This window comes from Nicotiana sylvestris, chromosome 8 (assembly GCF_000393655.2).
Source record: "Nicotiana sylvestris chromosome 8, ASM39365v2, whole genome shotgun sequence".
Taxonomy (NCBI): Eukaryota; Viridiplantae; Streptophyta; class Magnoliopsida; order Solanales; family Solanaceae; genus Nicotiana; species Nicotiana sylvestris.
This window is the reverse complement of record NC_091064.1, coordinates 198,487,682-198,509,857: the sequence shown is the minus strand read 5'-3', so window position 1 is coordinate 198,509,857 and position 22,176 is coordinate 198,487,682. Positions and strand designations below refer to the sequence as shown.

Sequence of the window (22,176 nt, the reverse complement as noted above, 5' to 3'; positions counted from 1 at the left end):
TTGAAATCACCCAACAGAGCTTACAAAATTTCATTCCGAGACCGTTTTTATACTGTTTCGACTACGGTCCAAAATCTAAAGCTTAAGCTCTTATTTAGGGACTAAGTGTCCCAAAACACTCCGAAACTCAAAACAAGTCTTCCTGGCAAATCATAATAGTAGAAATAAACACAGGGAAAGCAGTTTATAGGGGATTGAGGCATTAATTCTCAAAACGACCGACCGGATCGTTACATCGAACTACCAAGAGATCTTTTTCTTTTAGGAACAAAGTATTATGAATTTTACCTCTCTTGTAGTCATGCTCAAGCAAGAATTTTGATAATCTTTCATACCATGTTCTTGGAGCTTGCTTGGGCCCATAAAGGGCCTTGTCAAGTTTGTACACATGATCAGGATATTCCTTGCTTTCAGACCCCGGAGGTTGCTTGACAAACACTTCTTCTTTGAGATAGCCATTTAGGAAGGCACTCTTGACATCCATCTGATTGAGAGTGAATTCGATTTAAGCAACAAAGGTTATGAGGAGTCTTATTGCTTCCAACCTTGCAATTGATGTTTTAACTTCAATACTACACAAGAGGGGGGAGGGGGTGATTTGTGTGGTGTCCAATTTTTCACTTAAACTGATTATAGAAGGACCTAGTTCTTCTATGTGTTCCTTAACCTACTATTGCTGAAATAGTAAATGTGGAAAGTAAAGAACACAAGTATTTTACATGGAAAACACCTGGCTCAAAATGTGAAAAAACCACGACCTACTTCTCAGTAGGATTTTTCCAACTATCCACTAAATCAATGAGCCAAAAAGCTGCATATACAAAACACCTTTGTAAACCTAGGAATAACTCTAATCCCGTTATGACAAACAACATCTAACTGTTGCGACAACTTCAAGTTAACTCTAACTTGAATACTCTGAGTACATATTACAATTGCCTCTAGATAAAGCTAAAAGGTATAATACGAAAACATATACTACAATTGAACTAGAATAAAAGACAGACACATGGAACTAGCTCTTCTATCTGGTTTATACAGCTTCAGGTTTGCACACTTGAATCACACACGAACTGCTTGCAAAATGCTTTGCTATTTAGCTCTCAATTCACGTTTAACTTCTACGTTTGTGCATACCTGTGAATGAGAACATCCTGCAATATATAGAGTTAGTAGATGAAGAAATAACTAGAGTTCTAATGCTACTCTTCCTTTGTGGAAGAGTTCTAGTTGATCTCAACTTCTAACTCCTTTCTTATCTTGTATAGTGTTCGGAGTCCTTCTCCTTATCATGTATGCAACCTTTTCAATAAGGAGATATCAATTATACCAATTTAAGCTTATCTCCTTCACGTGCATCCCTCATGCTCGACTCTTCCCGTGTCTATAGGGATAGACCTGGTTCATGTCTGAGCTTCCTTTGTCAATCTTCAAATCAAACCTTCACTTGGGCGAACAAGAGAAGACAATTTTTCCCCGTTATACCACAATATTTATTACTCAATTCAAATCATTTTCTCAAATCCAATAAAATATGCATCAATTAATATGCGTATCATGGTAAATTATGCACTTCATTTATTATTTCTTAAGGGGCGTGAAAAGTCAAAACGTGCCAAGTAAAAGTGAACGGAGGGAGTATGTCAATAACTTTATTTGATTAGGGACAACTCTTCGTTTTCCTTTTCAAAAAAAAATAATATTCAATTTATTATTTGTAAACCTATTTAATTAGCACAAAGTTTAAGAAAGATTAAGGCACCGTTTGGCCAAAATAAATTTGGGATTTACTTTCAAAACTCATGTTTGACCATAAATTTTGCCCACATTTTAGCAAAATCCCAAATCCCAAATCCCAAAATCACCACAATTGTTGATTTTGGGCCAAAATCCCAAAACTTGGAAATTATATACATATTTTTCCAAAATAAAGTTGGAAAATACGTTTTGAAAACGCATGTCCAAAAACATTTTAATCTTCAAACCAAACTTTACCCAAATCAAATTTTTCAAAATAAATTTGAAACCTATGGTCAAACGCTAGCTAAAATATTTGAAAACCTATTATCTTAGCCATAACATTGTCATTAAAAGTAAAATATGAAGTTTAAGGTAAAATAGTTTCCAAAATTGTAAAAATAATCATTCTTTTTAGGATAGATATGATCGTATAAACTGAAATGGAAATAGCATATCTTTGACTTTATATCTATTTACGACGAGGCTTTGGTGTTTAAATTTTGATGTAATAGTCTCAGGAACATATGTATAAGATAAGTCAACTGAATGGAGCTTTCATAGAATAACAGGTTGAAATCTATTTTTGCTTTTAACAAACATGAAGAATTAGAGTTGGTTTTGAAACATTAAAATCAAAACTAACCAATTTCTATTTTCTAGGCTAGAGTTATAATTCGCTTTTTCTGAAAGGAAGAAAAACAGGATTCCTTTCGCTTATTGACTATTGATACCTTGAGGAAGAATAATCTTTTATTTCTTGTTTTTCATGTTCACTAGAAAATAAATATGTGTCATCATTTTTTCTTATAATTTTATAAAACGTCTATATTGTTTACAGTTTTAGCAATTCTCAAGAAGATACAGAAAAAAAATTAAAAGATTACAGTCAAGTCCAATCTTTTCCCAAAACAAATTCTTCCAATTTATAAATCCATGTAAATTTATTTTTCTAATAAAATCCAAATTGGCACATTCATTCTTTGAGAACGTAATATAAAACCAATTCGTTTAGTAATAATTTCCCAAAACAAAAATTCAAATGGGCTAAACTGTTAACAAAATCTATTCTCTTTATTTCTATTTACACGTTTTATTTTTTTAAATCCGTTTTAAAAATTACCTTTCTATATATTGTTTGGTTTTAATCCAACAATAACTTTTATATACTTTAATTTGTTTTTAATCAACTATTTTTATTTTAATCTTAATAGCACTCCCTTATAGAAATAATATGATATATTTAATTTTAAAAATAACAAAATCACTAGAATAACACAAGTGAGGTCAGAGAAATGTAATATATTTAAAATAATAAAAATTAAAAGTTAATATTATTATTTTATACTCATTTTTGATTTAAAACCACAAAATTTGATCTCCCATTACAGTACAATAAAATTATAAAATGAAAGGGGTAGTTTTTCTTTTTAAATATCTGCCATATATAAAAGCGACAGACAAAATTGTCCACGTGAAAATCAGTTCAATTCCACGAGCTTTTAGGTGCGCGTGCACATCACGTACCCACACCGTGTTTATTTTCTTGTCCCTCTTCTGCTCTTCTCCTTTCGCCGTTTCCAACTCAACTTCTCTCTCTTTGAGCTTCTTCTTCTTCATTTTCTTCTTTCTTCTTCAACAACGCCTCTTTAATCACAGCCGTTGATCATAATTACAGGTCTAGATGTGTGTATATATATACACATACACACACATTTAATCCTCTATTACACTAAACCTCTTTGAATAGCCTTGCCTCTTTTCTCTTACCAAGATTCAACTTTTTCTCTGCCAATCCCTTTTATTGGTATGTTCCCAAATTTCCCCCTTTTTATTTTCTTTTATATTTATCTTTTTTGGGGGGTTTTAATGTTCTTTCGGTATGTGGATTTCTGAGGGTTCCATTCTTAATTTAAGGTTATATTTATTTGTTTGAGCGAAGAAACGATAGAAAGTTTTATAATCTAAGACCCCTTTTGGATTTTTAGATCAATTTTGAAAATTTCGTGTTAAAGTTTTGATTTTTTTTCTTCATATTAATTAATGATATTCCAGAGATTCCAATGGGGGTGGTCTGGTGGCTCTATTGGTGGTGACGGTGGGGTGATTTCTGTTAGGGCTAATTGATAATTAGGACAATACTTTACTTTTTAATTACTAATTTTATAGCTTAAAAAATAAGTTATTGTTAAAGCTCAGATGTTTACAAGATATAAATGAAGTTGATGAAGAGAGAACATTATGAGTTTGTATAGTATCATAAAGTTTGTTACAGTTCAGTGATTTTTGATAATGAAATTGTGGGATTGATTTCCATCTTTTGTTGTCGCAATATAAGTCATATTAGATTTATGTGAGCCAATATACTAATTGTTTTGTACATTGTTTTGTGAATTTGGTTTGTGTAATTTGCAAGGTTAAGATGGTTTTGATGATATATTGTAGTGAAGCTGGTTACTAGGCGCTTGTCTAGTCCGTGTGCTTCCTCTTCAGTCGACCATTCTTCAGTAAATGGGCTGCTTTCATTCTAAGGTGAAAAAGCAGTTACGTGGACACGAAGATCCTGTAGTCCTTGCGTCCCAAACAGCATGTAAGTTACTAATTTGATGCTTTAAGTGTGTACATAATATGTGATACATTTTGAACTTGTCTCGTGATTAAGCTCATATAATGAACAAGCAGAGTAATCGTGAAGAGAAGTGTCAAGTAATGATCTTGTAATTCATGCATTATTTTGTAGCGTCTGTAGTTAGCCTCTTGTATTAGACAAGGAGGTTACTGTAGTTTTCTCCTGTCTTAAATAGGTGGGACCATAGCTTGAGGTTTATTAATGTGCAAGGTGAGATGAGTTTGTGAGATTGATGATGGGGAAATATATGAAGAAGAGGAGGCAACAGAAAAGCTATTTAGAAAGATGAAAAATTTGAATGAGATTTCATGCTAAAAAAATAAATGGAACATGGACTTCTCATGATCTGTCTAAAAGACTTCCTGCGTTGTACTAAGAAATAAAACCAAAAGGTAGTAGGCTTATTATCTTTCGGTGCTAGGTTTACCCTTAGGTTCGTTGGTTTTGCACTTACCATCTGCTTGATTTATTTTTTTTGGTTTTAATTGCCTAAAGTTGGAGAGCTAAAACATTAGACAGTTGTAGTTTCAGCTTCGTCTCTGATTTATTTAGTTATCACACGTGTGACTGAAAAACAGTTTTAGTACTTACTCTTATTTAAGAAAAAGGTTGTGGTGCTTATATTTTCCCCAAGCACTCCAATTGGGATTCCGTTCGAGTATCCAATATCTCCTAGTCATACATTCCTTATTTGTTCTGCCTTTCTCTTGTTTTTCTGCTTTTGCAGTTAGTGTTAGCGAAGTAGAAGCATTGTTTGAGCTGTTCAAGAGTATCAGTAGTTCGGTAATTGACGATGGGCTAATAAGCAAGGTAATTCTGCTAAACTGGTAAACGTTGCCTTGTTGGCTTTTAGTGTAAGGTTGTGATTCCTGGTGCATTCAGATGAGTTTTGCGAGTTATTACCTGCAGAACTAGGCATATGTTCTCTCTGTCTTTGATCATCAGCTAGGATTTGTTTTGTTGTTCTCTTTTTCTATCTCCCCTTTCATTTGTGGTTGATCGCTTAAAGGGGTAGGTTTTGGAGGATATTTCGGCTTGGTGACAAGTATTTGGAAAGGCATTTGTTATTTATGGGGTATTACAAAACACACATTTCTAGAAGGAAAAGTTTTGAGAAACTTCTCTTGACAATACCCTAAGGGGAATCTTGTTTTCTTTTATTGCCATTGTTCTCGAGGATAAGGTTAAAGTTATTTACTTCCTAGATATTTAGTTTTGTGTGGTCTCACATCCCATACTTAAGGTTCTTGAAAAGTTGTGTTTGCTGAAACTGTAGTGCAGTAGATAGTTGAAGCATCATACTCGGGCTCTGTTCCTGTCTTTCAGCAAATTCAGCATTACATATATCATGTAATCTATACTCTTTAGAGGCAATTTAATTGTATAATTAGTGACCATGTTGTTTTGTAATTACTTGTTTATTCTTTTTTTTTAATAAAAAAATAATATAATTTTCTTTTCTTAGTTATTGAGTTTCGTATGCTCTATAATGATATATACTTAAAGTTCCTGGGAAGTTGGGAAGTTGTACCTACAGTGGTGAGAGGTAGCAGGTATCAGATGGATTACACCATTGTTATTTAAAAAAGGAAGGGTCCTCCTTGGAGGTTAAAAAATATTTCCCCAAACTGCATGGTAGTAGTGACTGAAGCATCATTTATTTACATTGGTAGTATTTGGGCTAGTTTGCGCACACCTCGACTAATTGACTAGACATCCTGTCCCGCCCACAAGCACATGTTACTAAGGTAATTCTATCCACCAAGGTTATAGCAGATGGATGCGCACCCAGTATTGTAGGTGGGATTAGAACCTGGAACCTCCAAGCTTTTAATGCCCCTGATCAACCCTTGACCATCTCCTCAGAGACATGGTTGAAGCATCATATTCTAGTTTTGCTTGCTGATCTTTTAGCTTATTGCAAATTCAACGTTATGTAATCTAGTGCAGTTCTCTTTTGAACAATGTAACTACGTTACTACCGAAATTGTTTTATATGATTACTTTTAGTTGTTATTATTAAAATTCAGTTTTTCTTATGGCAAATTCATGTTTGACGTGCAGGAAGAATTTCAGTTAGCTTTATTCAAGAACAGAAAGAAAGAGAACCTTTTCGCAAATCGGGTACGATACTTTATTGGTTATTTGCTTCAGTTCTGTTTGATATAGTACTGGTTAATTGGCTCTTTATGGGACTTCAAGTATTATATATTAAAGTTTCTCGAGCAAACATGTATTCTGTATATAAGAATACCTACAGTGGTATCCCAAATTCTGGTGATTATGGGATGTGCAGAGTTGAAAACATGTTGAGCTAATGTTTATTTTTGCATGAACCGCTACGAAATTTTATTGAATTATGGGATATTAATTTCCCTTTGGAACTCTCTGCTCGTAGATTTTTGATCTCTTTGATGTGAAGCAAAAAGGGCTCATTGATTTTGGTGATTTTGTGAGGGGACTTCATGTCTTCCACCCCAATGCCCCACAAGAAGAGAAGATGAATTGTAAGTTATAGAGAAGATGGCGTAACATATAGTTCTTTGACTTGTTCAATTTACTGCATTATTAGCATAAAAATAGTCGCGTTGAAACTCAACTTTTCCCTACCTTGCAGTTTCATTTAAGCTTTATGATCTAGATTGCACAGGGTTCATTGAGAGGCAAGAGGTATGCTTTTCTTACATATTTTCTCTTTCTCCTATGTGGAAAAGCATCTATAAGCATCTCGTTATTGTTTGACTTGCTGAGACTTGGAGTTGGAGTTGTGTCTGTTATGTTGGCTAATTTCTTCGTGGGACTGAATGTAGTGCTGTCCACTGACACGATTAGGATTTCATCTTACTCTGTCTGGGGAGAATAATGAGTGCTCCCCTAATTCTCCACAGATGATAGTTAAAACGCCAAAAATTCTTCTTTACCTTTTGCATTTTAAACAGTGGATAATCACTTTGAGGTACTTTATGACCATGCACAAAAGGTTGAATGTAGCTCACATGTTCTTTTTCTACCAGGAAATGAGTATGAAACTGTTAAGGAAGAAATATACTTTTTCTGCCTAACTCAACCCAAAAGTTAGCTCAGCTGAGGTTGCCCCGAGACCATATAAAGATACAACAACTCATCCCCTCAAATAATGTTGAATTCTAACATCTTCTGCTAGCACAATTTTGAGCATGTGAGCATGCATAACCTAACATGGGATCCAATTTTGGGTAACATCATGGAAGAGTCGGGCTATTATACAATATTTAACTGTTTTCACTGTCATCTTCTTTTTTTCAAACACTAGCCATGTGATCACCCTCATCTAAAATCTTTAGTAATTAAAAAGAGTACATTTTTATCTACTTAGTTATGTCTTCAATATTCTCTCACGTGGCCACGCGGCATCGTGGAACTTTTTTTGATAATGGATGACAATGAGATTTAACTCAAGAAGTTTGCCTGCTCTAGTATCATATTAAGAAAAATGGGCCTTGGATCTAACTCAACAAAAACAATTAGCTGAAGACCGTACAAAGAGAAGTTGGCTTAGATCTCCTTTCCTTTTTTTCAACAATTGTTCTGGAACTTTGAACTGCTACCTAAATACCTTGACAACTAATCCCATATATTTCAAGGGAACTCTTGTGCTACTTTATTGTGCTTCCCTTCTTATCTGAAACAACTGTTCTCTAGATGTATAATGCCATGGTCCATTTGCCAAATAGCTTGCGAAAGGATGTTTAGTTTCCGGCAAGTTTATGCTTGCTTATTTAGCGTGCTTACAAACGGGAAATAGTATGTTTTGAGGATCAATAAGTATTATCAAATAGGGGACAGTTCAAATTATCTAGGTTGAGTCCCTTTAGGTTTAGTGCAGATTATCTGGATTGGCCATGAAGTTGCACAGAACGCACTCAATTTCTCTGGCACCGCCCCTTTCTCTATTTTTAGTGTTTTCCTTTTACTCCTTCAAGTAGGCGTGCCTTCAAAAAACCACAGCAGATGGGGACAATTCCCTTGTACTGCTGATGTATCGTTATCAATGCAATACCAGGATTGTGATAATCTAGTAAGCTTTGTGCTATGCTTTTGGTATTCCTTTCTGTTTATTTGTATAGATCAGATTTTCATCGGAGGGGAGATCTGAAAATTTCATCCCAGTGAGGTTAACTTCCATTCTGCTACTTCATCCTTTTCGACACCATTAAAACCTTAGGAGCGAGCAACAGTTGATTTTGATAGAATAAGTTGTTCAACATAAAATATGGAGTATGCCGAGGGTCTATCGGAAACAGCCTCTCTACCTCCTTGGGATAGAGGTAAGGTCTGCGTACACACTACCCTCCCCAGACCCCACTTGTGGGATTTTACTGGGTCGTTGTTGTTGTTGTTGTTGTTGTTGTATAAAGAGACTACAATCTACACCCTCACCTTCCCCAGACCCCACTTGTGGGATTTTACTGTGTCGTTGTTGTTGTATAAAGAGACTACAATCTACACCCTCAATAAATGTGGGGCTTCAGTAGAAACAAAGGCGATGATAGTACAAACTTATACTGTCTGCACCAATATATGTATGCCTAATGTGGTGTCTTGTTCATTCTGGATTAAACAAGCGAAGTAGTGATGACCTATTGTGATGTTACCTACTGTGATGTTTTCTTTTTTGGTAATTAAACATTTCACTAATCACAAAGTAAGGAGTGATAAAACATAGCTAAGCAAACACTGCTTGCTGCTCTCAGTGCAAAAGCAGAAACTGTAAGGCGTCATTTGGTAGGAGGTATAAGAATAGTGCTGAATATGGTATATTAGTAATGCTGGGATTAGTTATGCTGGCATTAGATTATTTCTTATCCACAATTTGGTTTGGTGTATTAAAGCATTGCGTAATTTCTAAAAAAAATTGATTATTTACAAAAAAAACCTCCACATCTTAACTTTGTACATTATTTTTACTGTAACAATTTTATTACCCTCGACATTCTTTACTCTCTCTAAAGCCAACTTTTTTAATAGGGGGAAAAATTAGAAGAGAAAACTAATTGAAATATTAAAGTTAAAAGAGAAGAAAAATTTGATTGCTATGACATATAATACAAAATACCAATTATTAAAAAAAAAGATTTTTAACAATAAAATAAAGAAAACTTCAGTTTATACTTTGAACGAATTCAAAATCAAATTTAGTATTAAATATGATATTATTTTGATTATAGTAGAATTCTAAAGGGGAAAATTAATTAAAATATCACAAAATAAAAATATACAAAATATAGGGAAAAGTATTTGGAATAGGTTTTGAGGGATTTGAGGGGCACTTATGTCTTTAACCATGTTTATGCAAGTATTAAAAAATCCTTGCATTGCTAATACCATGGTTTGCTATGCATTAGTTATACATAGGATAATACCTTATAGTAATGCAAACGACCCCTAAGACCAGTGGCGGATGCAGGATCTCCACGAAGGGGGTTCAAAAAATAAATATTTGTAGTTAGTGGGAATTGAACCCATGACCTTATGTAGATTTTGAACCCCCTTGACCACTAAACTACTCTTTTGGATTGTGTTAAGGGGGTTCAAAACTTAATATATAGAGGTAAAAAACAGATTTTGCCTTATATATACAGTGTAATTTTTCGGCGAAGGGGGTTCGGGTGAACCCCCTTGCGCCCCCCTAAATCCGCCCCTGCCTAAGACTATCCAACTCTTCTAGGTAATAAGAAGCACACCTCCTAGGCAAGTTTTCTTCCCAATCCTCTAGTCCTCTTCTTAACTCACATAATCTCTGATACTCAGAAAGAAAAGAAAACTCGTAATCTTCTACTGCGATGTTTTCAGCAGTTCTCCCTGTTTTTTCTAACTGTTTACTCTTGCATTATGCTCGCTTATTTTTATTATACCTTCTTGGGTCAGAAACGTGAAGAGCATTGTAGTTTGAACACATGTTCACTTTAGAAAGTTGCATAGTTCTTCTTCTCTTTTTTTCTCTCCCTCATTCTATTGGCTTTTACTAACTGTTTACTGTTGCAATAGGCTCTCCTATTATTTATTTCTCCTTTTTGGGTCAGGAAAGGTGAGAAGAGCATTTTAGTTTGAAGACATGTTTGCTTTTGTGTAGTGTCCCTCTGCGTAGGGCAACATGAATTTTTGTTTCTTGGCATAGGAGACCATTCAGTACTTTCTCTTCAGTGTTGGTCTATTTCTCAGTTGCTTTCTGCCTTATTTTAAGCTATAATAGCTCAAACAAGAAGCACTTATCAAAAAAGTGTAAAAGAAGCTTTTGTACAAGACTTCACTGAGGCATTTCCAACCATTAAATTGTTGTCTTTATTGAGTGGCTTTGGTTCGCATTATATACAATCAGTAACTTTCCCCACTTTTCTCGAAGTCCTTTGCAGATTTTTGGGACATGGAAGTAGTAGGTTTTTGGTCTATTTACTTGTGCCTTCTAAGTTTGATGAAGGGTTATGCCAAGATTACTCGATGTTATAATTAAAAATTTGTTTCCATATATGTTTGTGGGATTACACTGGGTTGTTGTTGTTGTTTCCATATATGTTTGCAGGTTTCTTAATTATCTGCAATTTTTGGCAGGTTAAGCAAATGTTGATTGCACTTTTATGTGAGTCTGAGATGAAGTTGACTGATGAGACTATAGAGAGTATACTCGATAAGGTAATTTACTAAATGACTAAATAAACTTCCACAGTTCCACCGTTCTAAACATAGCCATAGAAACCTCTATCCTTCCGTCTAAGAAGAGGTCCCGAGGTTAAGAGACCAATGCATTTTGTGTCACTGAGAGATTGGTAGCTTCAAGATTAAAATAAGGGCAGTTTTCATTCACAGGACTAGTTTCTTGTTTTTATCGATCTCATGGAATTCTGAATAACCATAGATTCTTGCCTCTATATGTAGACTTTTGTTGAGGCAGACACAAATCAGGACGGAAAGATTGACAAATCTGAATGGCAGATTTTCGTTGGCCGAAATCCTTCATTGCTAAAGATAATGACACTTCCCTATCTAAGGTACCACCATAGTTTCTCAACTAATATATCAGGAGTACATTGGCTGATGTTGTCTTCTGATGAGACTTATGTTCTGTTATGCAGGGATATTACAACTACTTTTCCTAGTTTTGTGTTCCATTCCGAAGTTGATGAAGTTGCTACATAATTAGGAAATGTAGTTCAGATTATTCTTTTCTTTTCCCTTTTCTCTTAGTATTAGATGCACGAAATGTTGTTCGAGTATAGGAAATTTGAGGCCGATAATAGTACTAAGAGTATCACATTGGGCGGGGAGGATGCTAGCCTCCCTCCGCAAAGTGACTTTATCATTGCCAAGTATGCCAATTGATAATGTGCAGGATAGTGAAGTCACCATTCGGTCTAGTTATCGTGCACTTTTTATCAATCCTCTTGCAAGATGATTGTAATTCATATGTTTTAGGTTGTCTTTTTTTGGACACCTGATAAATTGGAACGATACAGAGAAGATTATGGTTCTTGCGCAAGGATGGCACAAACAGTCAAGAAATGGTCAAATTTTTGTTGCCACTGCATATCAGAGATTTTGTACAGATAAATTCTCGCAATTATGTTTGAACTAGAAAAACTCATCAAAGTGGGGTTGGGTAAGCTCCAGTATTTTCCTATAAGGTATTAGCTTGTTAACACGTGTCCTGTTTACTGGAGCCAATCCCAACCCTCTGTTGTTCACATCTGACTAATAATAGCATTACATGTTGTTTTTCCTTTTATCACGGTAAAAACTTACCTGCAACTATTGTTAAGTTTTCATCGGGTTTAAATTCTCCCATGTTACTTTGGGCAGATAGAGACATTGTTTTCGATAGACCCTTGACTCAAGTCAAGCATAATTACAGCAGTAAGGAAAAGAAATATAGTAGTGAAAAAAGTCGAAAAGAAGCAATAACAACAACGAGGTATTAACAACAAGCATAATCAATATCAGGTAGTAGTAGAACTCTAAGAACAAAACTAGACTAATACCAAAATTAATGGCAAAGGAATTACCGGTTACCATTATGTTATCATCCTAAGTTGCAGCTTTTCTTTTTGCAGTCCCTCCCTAATTAATCTGCCTCTAGTAAGTTAGTGTCATAAAATAAAAACTTTAAAGTAAATAAATCGAAGAAAAGTATAGAGAAAGATTGATATATTATTCAACTTCAAACTGATGTTCATAATGAACTGAAATTTCCTCTATTTATAGAAGAAAGGAAGCAGCTGCGAGACTTTTCATAAGTTGCTTGTAAGCTGTCTGTATGAGTTGCTCGCAACCTGCCTGTTTAATAAGAAGCTGCTGTAAGTTTTTTATTGAGTTGCTTGCAACCTGCCTCATCAGCTACTTGTAGATAAACTTCAATGGAGTATCAAATGGATAATCTTCCTGCAGCGGATTAATAAATGAACATCCACAATAATATTTTCATAACAATCTCCCTTGGATGTTCATTATTAAATGCCTCGTTAAAACCTTACTAGGAAAAATCCCGTGGGAAAAAATCTAGTCAAGGAAAAAGAGTACACTAATAGAGTATATTGCAAGCTGCCTCATTAAAAACCTTATCAGGAAAACCTAATGGGAAAAAACCTGGGCAAGAAAAAAAAGAGTACAGTACATACTTTACTCCCCCTGATAAAGACGTTATTTCAAATACCTAAGGCTTCGCATTCCAACCTTGTATAACATATTCTTGAAGGTTGCAGTTGGTAAAGACTTGGTGAACAAATCTGCCTGATTTTTAGTTGAATGGATTTGTTGCACATCAATCTCACCATTTTTATGAAGATTATGTGTGTAGAATAATTTTGGTGAAATGTGCTTAGTTCTATCTCCTTTTATAAATCCTCCTTCATACATACAACATTGTCTTCATACAAAATTGTGGGTCTTCTATGACATTTCAAACCATAATTTTCTTGAATGAAATGAATTCCTGATCTCAACCATACACATTCCTTACTTGCTCCACATATAAACACGTAACCGGTTTGGAATCTAGCTTTATAGGGATCAAATATATAACTTGCATCTCCATAACCAACAAGATTTGTACTACCTTTGTTTGCCTAAAGCAAACTCATATCAAGAGTTTCCTTTAAATATCGTAATATATGCTTAATCCAATTCCAATGTCTCCGTGTAGGAGAAGAGATATATTTTGCTAGTAAATAAACATAAAATGCTATGTCACGCCTTATAGTATTAGCAAAATACATAAGTGCACCAATTATACTGAGATATGGTATTTCAGGACCAAGGATTTCCTCATCCTCTATTGGAGGTTGGAACGGATCCTTATTCACTTCAAGTGATCAAACAACCATTGGTGTACTCAATGGGTGCGCTTTGTCCATGTAAAAGTATTTTTAAGATCATTTCTGTATAGGCAGATTGATGGATAAAGATTTTGTCTGCTAAATGCTCAATTTGCATACCAAGACAAAGTTTTGTCTTTCCAAGATTTTTCATCTCAAATTATTTCTTAAGATATTCAATTGCCTTTTGGAGCTCTTCTGGAGTTCCAACAAGATTGATGTCATTAACATAAACAACAAGCATAACAAATTCTAATGACATTTTCATTATAAAAATACATGGACAAACAACATCACTTATGTAACCTTCTTTCAGCAAATATTCACTGAGGCGGTTATACCAGATGCGCCCAGATTGCTTTAAATCGTACAAAATCTTTGTAATTTGATCGAATACATTTCTCAAGACTTTGAATTATAGTCTTCAAGCATTTTAAATTCTTTAGGGATATTCATATAGATTTAATCAAGTGAGTCATATAGGTTATGACTTGCATTTAAATGGCATGACATCTTCAGGTGTCTGGACTACAGATCCGATCCTCACAATCTTTTACAAATATTGTGCACTATATTGTATCAAATATATCGTCAACGATTATTTTGTATCAGTTCCTAAACGATATAACTTATTGAGATCTCATCACGTTCTTTATTTTCAGTTACCTGAACTTCTTCTGGAGTTTCATGAAATGTTATGTCGTGGGTTCTTCTAGAGCTCATTTCCTCCTCATTATGATCATTTTGATCGTTTGCTCCTATCATTTCAAGGATTGTTACCTATGGAACCGATCAGTTTACTACGCTTCATGCTTGCAGTAAACTTTATCCTTTAAGGACTTTAATTTTAATAGGAGCATTTGCAGCTGAAATATGATATTTAATTTTGGATCAACAAATGCTTCTGGCATTTAACTTGAATTATCTTCTGAATGAGGATCATATTAATGATAATTTATTTCATATAGCATATTCTTCAGCTGCTTATTCCATCCCCAAATGTTAAAAAACTAACATATATCCTCAATCTTCTTTGAAAACTCTATCTTCGTGCATTGTGGTAGAGGAATTAATCATATACCACACATCAAAAGTTATTAGATAGTAAAAATATTTGGTTTCTGATTCTAAATCAATTATGAGGAAAGACTTATTATATATTGTTGGCCTGATGCATACAAGTGCTGATGTATGCAATTTAGAAAATCTTAAACATGAAGCTTTGTTATCATAAGAAATAGTTTAGCCGTTAATAAGAGGTATTCAATGCTAAACCATCTTGGATATAAACTAGCGTTATCAAGATGAACTATCTTGATTTCATAATCTGAAAATTATGCTATTAATTGAGAAAAGCAATTTCAAATGCCAAACTGCAGGTTGACAATAATCGCACATGTAACCATCTCATATATGCATCTATAAGTGATTCATATGATAGGTGAACGGGTCCATATTCACCTTTTATATATTTCACGATTAGGGGTTTTAGTCCCAATTTTAGCTTGTACAATCAATTTATTTTGAGAACAAGGAATACAAGAGATTTTTTGAAGAATCTTCTAGTTCTTCAGTATATGCTTATCTGTACTCTCAAATAACTCATTTAAAAATAAAAAATAAAAATTTCAAGTTTATCATGACATGTGCCATCTCTTAGTAAACTTCTGGTTTACTATCGCATAAACTTTTGCACTAGTAAACTTCTGATTTACTGTGTCTACTTTTGTATCGACAAATTTCTAATTTACTATAGCTACTTTTACCTCGGTAAAACTTCTGATTTACTGTGACTGCTTTTGCATGACTAAACTTCTGATTTACTATGATATATGAGAAGAATAAAGAGAGTAACTTCTCACACACATATTATTTTACCCCTTATGATTATGGAAACATGAAGATTTTCATTATTCCAATCATTTGTAATTTCAATATGATAGCCATCTGTATTAGTAAACTTTGTGTTTACTATAATATATATTTTGACCATAATCATATTATATGAATGACATATTTGTATATAAGCTCTTCGAGAGTCTTCATTTATTATCCACAATCTAATATTATTCGGACACTATTGGTGTCATGCGTCTTCTAGACAAACAATTAGCTCTTCAGGAGTTTTTAATACATTTTGTACTATCAAATATCGTTCAGAAACTTCTGGTATCATGAGAGAATTATAATCAAAGGAAAAATATAAAGATAATTTTAAATTTATAAATAACAACAAAGTAAGAATTTTAATATTTCCATCACTAACTTTGTGACAAGTATCTCCTTCAAGGAGAAATACCATTAACATCTGAATATTTTGTATCAATGTTACAACCACATAGTCATTGCATCCTTTAAGGAAAGATACACGAGTTGTTATTTCCTTCAGGAAACTAAATAACTAACCATAATATATTAATGTGGTTGTAGTAGAAAGCATTCTTGTAGAATGCTTTTTCCTTAGAATAATTCTTAATAAAATTATCCAAGATGTTTTACGTACAACGGGTACGCGAGACAATGATCTTTATGCTACAAAAATAATATTTATACTGTTTTATAATATTTTTCTACTTCAGAAGGAAATTTCAAAGATTTACTACTTCAGGGGCAAATTTGAAGTATGGAAGATTAAGGATATGTTCTCTTAATCGTATTACCTATTCTTGACGTGAGTTGTGATATCTTCACAACCAAGAGCGTGTTCATATTTCAAGATTTATTAATATTGCCCCATTCATTTCAGGAAATAGATTAATATTTATAAAAAATTCTCATCCTTCAAGGAATAGAATATAATTATCTCAACATGCATTAACCAACTCACATTGTAATGCTTCGAACCTCTTTTTTTTTATTTGCTACTTCGGGAGAAAAACGAGACATGTATGTAATATGGAGAATTTTTCTCTAACTTATCTTCAATTGTAACCATAACAAACCTAAATTATCACTTATGGTCGTCATAAGTATATACCATGTCTGGTGGTTATATGATCATGCTCAACTGTGTCTATTAAAAGACTAAACGGACGTTGCAAATATAATTCGGGGTATTATGCCCCGAGTCGAATCCCATAGGGAATTAACGTATCAAGAGAAGCCTTTAAAGTACTAAATTCTTATGAGTCGACCTTCTCAAACTTTGTAAATAACAAGTGGTGTTATGGTCACTACTCCAACTAATAGAATCGATAAAATGAAGATTAACTACTACACAGTTGTAGACAATTGGAATAAAGGTCTAAGGTAATGGTTTCCCCCGTTGTTGAATTCCTTAGTCGTATGTTTCTTATAGTTATGAATTAGTTGTCTCAATCGATCATGAACTCTCCAGCTATCATAACTCTCTCTCAAGTAATTATGATAATTTACTAGACGCACTCTCTCAATATACACTAGCTAGATTCGCATTACAGTTCACTTAGATCGCACCCGAGGTATCGTTATCTCTACTCCAACCTCTAAACCCTCGGTTATGACTCTCGCCTATACTCTAGGAGTGATGTTGTTCAAACAATTACCTAAATATGCACTCTCTCTCAAGATGATACATAATAAATAGGAACGGCTAATTGAGGATCCTTTCAACTAACCAAAATCAAAACGTAGTTGAACAAATAGAGATTAACAACCAATTCAAACTATATTAATATAACAACAAGTTCATCCACAACGGGTTCACCCAAAACCTTAGATTAAAAGAGTTAGCTACTCATAACAATGATGTTCATCACAATAATTAAATTCAGTACAAATGATAAAAACAAAAGGAAGAAGAGAAGAACTTGATGTAGAATACTCCTCCTTGCCTCTTGCCTTTGTTTTTCTTGCTCTCAACTATCAAAAGCTGCACACACACCCCTTGGGCGAGCTTGACCTTCTATAGGTTAAGTGAATTTGCCCCCTAGACTTCCAAATTTATCCCCAGGAATTATTTTTCGGAACTGGGCTAGCGCGGCCGCGCTAGTAGCCATACCATTCTGCCTCGACCATCTGGGCTAGCGCGGTCGCGCTAATGGCCGCGCTAGTCCAGGACTTCATTTGGTCGATTCTCTTTCTCGTCGTCTCGCTTACTCAGCTCCTAGGGGTCTTTCTTGCTTCAATGCAGCTCCAATCACATCTTTAAGGCCTTATATAAGCTCCTCATTCCTGCAACACAATTTAGAGCTCATCTTTCATCATTTGATTATATTAGAGCATTGAAACATAATCAAGTTGGGGCAAAACAATCGTCAAATGACATAAATCTAGCCCAATATCAACACCCCACACTTAAATCTTTGCTAGTCCTCTAGCAATCCACCACCTTTTATGAAGTTTTCTTCACTAAGCATTCTTCCCTAATGCATCACACCACGAACGGATCACATGAGTTACACCTAGTAGTGAACAATCTTAGCCTCAAAAGTTGAGTCTCACGTGCCGTGCAATATTCATACTTTCTCAAGCTACTCTACACAGAAGTCAAGACGTGCCTTTCCTCCATGAATCATATGCCCTTACCTTCACACAAAGAGAGTAGTTCCACATATAATGATATTTAGAACAATTAGGAACTTAGATAGATAAACTTCACTCACTCTCAAAAAGTACATTCACATGTCATAAAGATGCACCATAAGCTTGCCCGTACTGTACTACTCTACTAATTGAGCCACTCAGTCTAAGATCAATAGGACTTCACTTGGTTGTAATGTAGGCTAAGGGACGGGTAAGATATATTTGGTGTAGTGACTAACCTCCCTAAGCACTTTTTAATACAATTACATTAACATTCAAAACCATACTTTTGTCAACCAAACATTTCACCACCGTTCTTTTATTTACCACAACCCCATCCATTAGGTGCAATTATAGCAAACCACCACTTCTCAACCACTATATTATTTTCTTTTTTTATGGTGGTGCTTCATTTCTTATGCGACAAAATTCTACACCTTTTTCGATTTCCGTGGTTCCACTCAAAAACCAAACCCCACACCACACCTTTGCCTTTGCATAATTCTCAATACCATTCAAGTGCTTATGTGAGGAAAGAGGGTTTAACTAGAAGGCTATTCAAACAATTGGGTAAGGTTTGCAATGTGGTTGCCAAGGAAATAGGCTTATAGGCTCAACGGGGTTAACTAAGATGTATTGCAGTTAGGTGGGTTTACTTTATAAGTCTGGCTCAACAAGGAATTGCCTATATCGCTTCTAAGACTGAATGAAGCTACTATTTCGCTTTGCAAACACACAGGGCAAGTTCTAGGCATCAAATGTGAATCATGGAATACAGTAAAACTCACACATATGACACATGACTCATTCAAGATTGGCTTATCAAGACACTCTCTTCTGAGTATTCAAGTCAGTCATGAATATACAATTTAAGGCACTTTAGCAAGAATCGACTACTGAGAATAAGCGTTACACTCTAGTGTCTATTGTGTTCAGGTGTAATAACGCTAGAGGCTTTTCTTTTCGAATTCAGCTCGTTAGCCCATTAATCCTAATTTAAAAACTAAAAAGAAAACAAAATGAATACAAAACTACCTATACCCGGTTCAAGTTAAACCCTTGGAAAAGAACCGTGGCCCAAAGAAAAACCAAGGGGGAGTTACTACACTACCTAAAAAAAAAGAAAATAATAATAAAAAAATCTTTTTGTAATTTTAAATTGTTTTTTATATACTAACTTCCCTCAAGAAAATTATCTAAAGGATCCGTCATCAGGAAGAGTCTTCATTTTCAATTTTTTTATTTTTATATTTTTATGCTCGACTTAGTCCAAGCTACTTACCTATTTTAAACTAATCAACTCCTACTTAATCATCAAAGCAATCAAAGCTAACGCACTAAAAGAATCAAAACAAAACAAAACCATCCAAAATCAACTAGTCAAAGGTTACAGTTACATATATACAATGAAGTATCCCCACCCCACACTTATAATGAAGACATGTTCCCATGACTTTAAAAATTAAAGAGTAGTGAGGTACTTCCCTGATGGCTCACTCCTGGTCGGAGACGGTGTCTGGGTTCATGTTGCACGCGCGACCCAGAGCTCTCAACCAGCCCAAGAACTTCTTTTCAGACTTCACCTGTCTGTCAGCCACGGCCTCAACACGGGTACCTAAATCTGTGACTGAAGTACGTAACCCAGCCATCTCTTGTTCCAAATTGGTCATGTGGGTGCTCCTGCGTGGCTGTGAAGATGTGGATGCCTTAGATGGCACTGCAGCTGCTACAGGGTGCTTCGGGGACTGGGGTTCGTTCCTCACATTCTCCTCTTCTTCATCCCCATCGTCTGAGTCGTCAGAGCTACCACTACTCTCTTCCTCTACTGCTGCTGGCTCCTTTCTCGTGGTTACTTTGTCCGCTCGGAACTTGCGGTCCTTTTTCACGAGCCCATCCGCAGCTAGATTTTCGGGCACTCGAGCATACCTGCAAAGTTGAGTTATTAAAGAAGGGAAGAAGAATCCATACTTTTTATTCGGCTGCAGATGAACATCTCGTGAATTGTTTTAGGGCGTGTGTTTTGGTGTGTGGGGGGGTTTGTTAGATGTGGGTTATTAGATGGGGTGGGGGGAATTTGGACTGAAGAAAGAAAAAAAACAATTGAATGATACAAAAGAAAATAAGAACAAGTGTAAATTTACGTTTTAAAAAAAAACGTCCCTGAGTAGCGCGTTCAGATACGCGATCGCTCTAGTCTATCGCGTCCAAGGTAAAGAGTTTTGCCAATTTAGCGTGTTCACTAGCGCAGCCATTAGCGCGATCACGCTAGTAGCACGGACAGTAGCGCGGTCCAGGCAGAAAGTTTTGGAAATTTAGCGCAGCCAGTAGCGCGATCGCGCTAGTAGCGCGACCGCGCTAGGATGCTTCAATTTGTTTTTACACTTTTCACCTAATTTTTCCATTTTTCGATTGCCTTATCACCCGCCCATTGTCACCTGCATTGGTTAGCATTTTCAAAAACTCACAATTAACCACTACTACTACCGTCGAGTTTCCTCCCGACCAGCGCCTTAGTTAACGTCGTGACACGACGTAGATCAATTGCATTTATGGCTCGCTCGACCTTTGTGGTTCAACGAGAAGTACGACGGACAGCTCTTTCGGTTCATCCATCCCAACATACAGTTTGAGTCGTTGTCCATTAACCTTGAAGGTGTTAGTGCTATCTTCACTGGTTATCTCCATAACCCCTGACGGGAACACTTCGGTCACCCTGAATGGCCCAGACCATCGGGACTTAAGCTTACCAGGAAACAATCTCAACATCGAATTGTACAACAATACCTTGTCTCCGGGTTTGAAATTTCTATCCACAATGTGTTTGTCATGTAGCCTCTTCATTCTTTCCTTGTAAAGTCTCGTGCTTTCAAAGGCGTGATATCTGAATTCCTCCAACTCATACAACTTTGTCAGTCGATTTTCTCCAGCCTCATCAGGGTTCATGTTCAATTGCTTTAGTGCCCACCAAGCTCGATGTTCTATCTCCACAGGCAAGTGATAGGCCTTCCCAAATACCAACTTGTACGGTGACATACTAATAGGTGTTTTGAATGTAGTCCTATAGGCCCGGAGCGCATCGTCAAGCTTTTTCGCCCAATCAGTTCTTGTGGCGTTTACAGTTTTAGTGAGCACACTCTTGATCTCACGGTTTGAGACCTCTACCTGTCCGCTTGTTTGAGGGTGATACGGGGTTGCCACCTCATGGTGCACGTCATATTTGGCTAGTAACTTCTCAAATACACGGTTGCAAAAGTGCGTGCCTCCGTCACTAATGATGGCTCTCGAAATCCCGAATTGGGTGAATATATTCTTCTTCAAGAACCCCACCACCACCCTCGAATCATTGGTGGGGAATGATGCAGCTTCCACCCATTTGGATACATAATCTACTGCAACAAGTATGTACTTATTGCCGTAAGAACTGACGAAGGGACCCATGAAATCAATTCCCCAAACATCGAACACCTCAACTTGCTGAATTGGATTCATGGGCATCTCATGTCTACGGGATATGTTTCCCGTTCTTTGGCATTTGTTGCAGACCTTTAACCATTGGTGAGCATCTTTAAAGATTGTTGACCAGTATAACCCGGCCTCTAACACCTTCGCTGCTGTCTGAACTCCTCCAAAATGTCCTCCATAAGGTAACGCATGACAAGCCTGCAAAATAGAACATTGTTCTATCTCGGGGACGCATCTCCGGATCATGTTGTCAATACAAATTTTAAACAAATGCGGTTCATCCCAGTAGTAGTTTCGGCAGTCATGATAAAATCATTTCTTTTGAACATAGGAGAGTTCATATGGTTCAATGCCACAGGCCAAATGGTTTGTAATATCAACATACCATGGCACATCGTCCACACTTGTGGCTAGCAGCTGCTCTTCTGGAAAGGTTTCCAGAATATCCTCAGACTCAATTGTATTTTCAGCACCTTCAAGGCGTGACAAATGATCAGCGAC

At 35.7% G+C, this 22,176-nt stretch overlaps 1 protein-coding gene and 1 non-coding gene across 5 annotated transcripts; both read left to right on the top strand.

The window, feature by feature from the left end:
- Positions 1–3,306: 3,306 nt before the first annotated feature.
- On the top strand, positions 3,307–12,123 carry LOC104239170 (calcineurin B-like protein 1). Of its 4 annotated transcripts, none has more exons than XM_009793724.2 (9): positions 3,307–3,544; positions 4,154–4,327; positions 5,094–5,176; positions 6,431–6,490; positions 6,765–6,873; positions 6,984–7,036; positions 10,955–11,035; positions 11,279–11,391; positions 11,476–11,927. In XM_009793724.2, the coding sequence occupies exons 2-9, from the start codon at positions 4,249–4,251 to the stop codon at positions 11,537–11,539; spliced, it is 642 nt and encodes a 213-aa protein (XP_009792026.1). In that variant the 5' UTR covers positions 3,307–3,544; positions 4,154–4,248; the 3' UTR covers positions 11,540–11,927. The 4 variants fall into 4 exon arrangements, with proteins under 4 accessions (XP_009792026.1, XP_009792027.1, XP_009792029.1 ...); XM_009793725.2 differs by having other exon boundaries at positions 3,311–3,544; positions 4,183–4,327; positions 11,476–12,123; XM_009793727.2 differs by having other exon boundaries at positions 3,454–3,544; positions 4,188–4,327.
- LOC138876591 (U6 spliceosomal RNA) lies at positions 11,819–11,916 on the top strand. Its single transcript, XR_011401937.1, has one exon. It is a non-coding gene; the product is annotated as a U6 spliceosomal RNA (small nuclear RNA).
- Positions 12,124–22,176: the final 10,053 nt, after the last annotated feature.

Coding starts and splice junctions, on each gene's coding strand:
- LOC104239170 (XM_009793725.2), top strand. CDS start 4,249: ATGGGCTGCTTTCATTCTAAGGTGAAAAAGCAGTTACGTGGACACGAA. Junction 6,874..6,983: donor ACAAGAAGAGAAGATGAATT/GTAAGTTATAGA, acceptor CCTACCTTGCAG/TTTCATTTAAGCTTTATGAT. Junction 7,037..10,954: donor GGTTCATTGAGAGGCAAGAG/GTATGCTTTTCT, acceptor AATTTTTGGCAG/GTTAAGCAAATGTTGATTGC.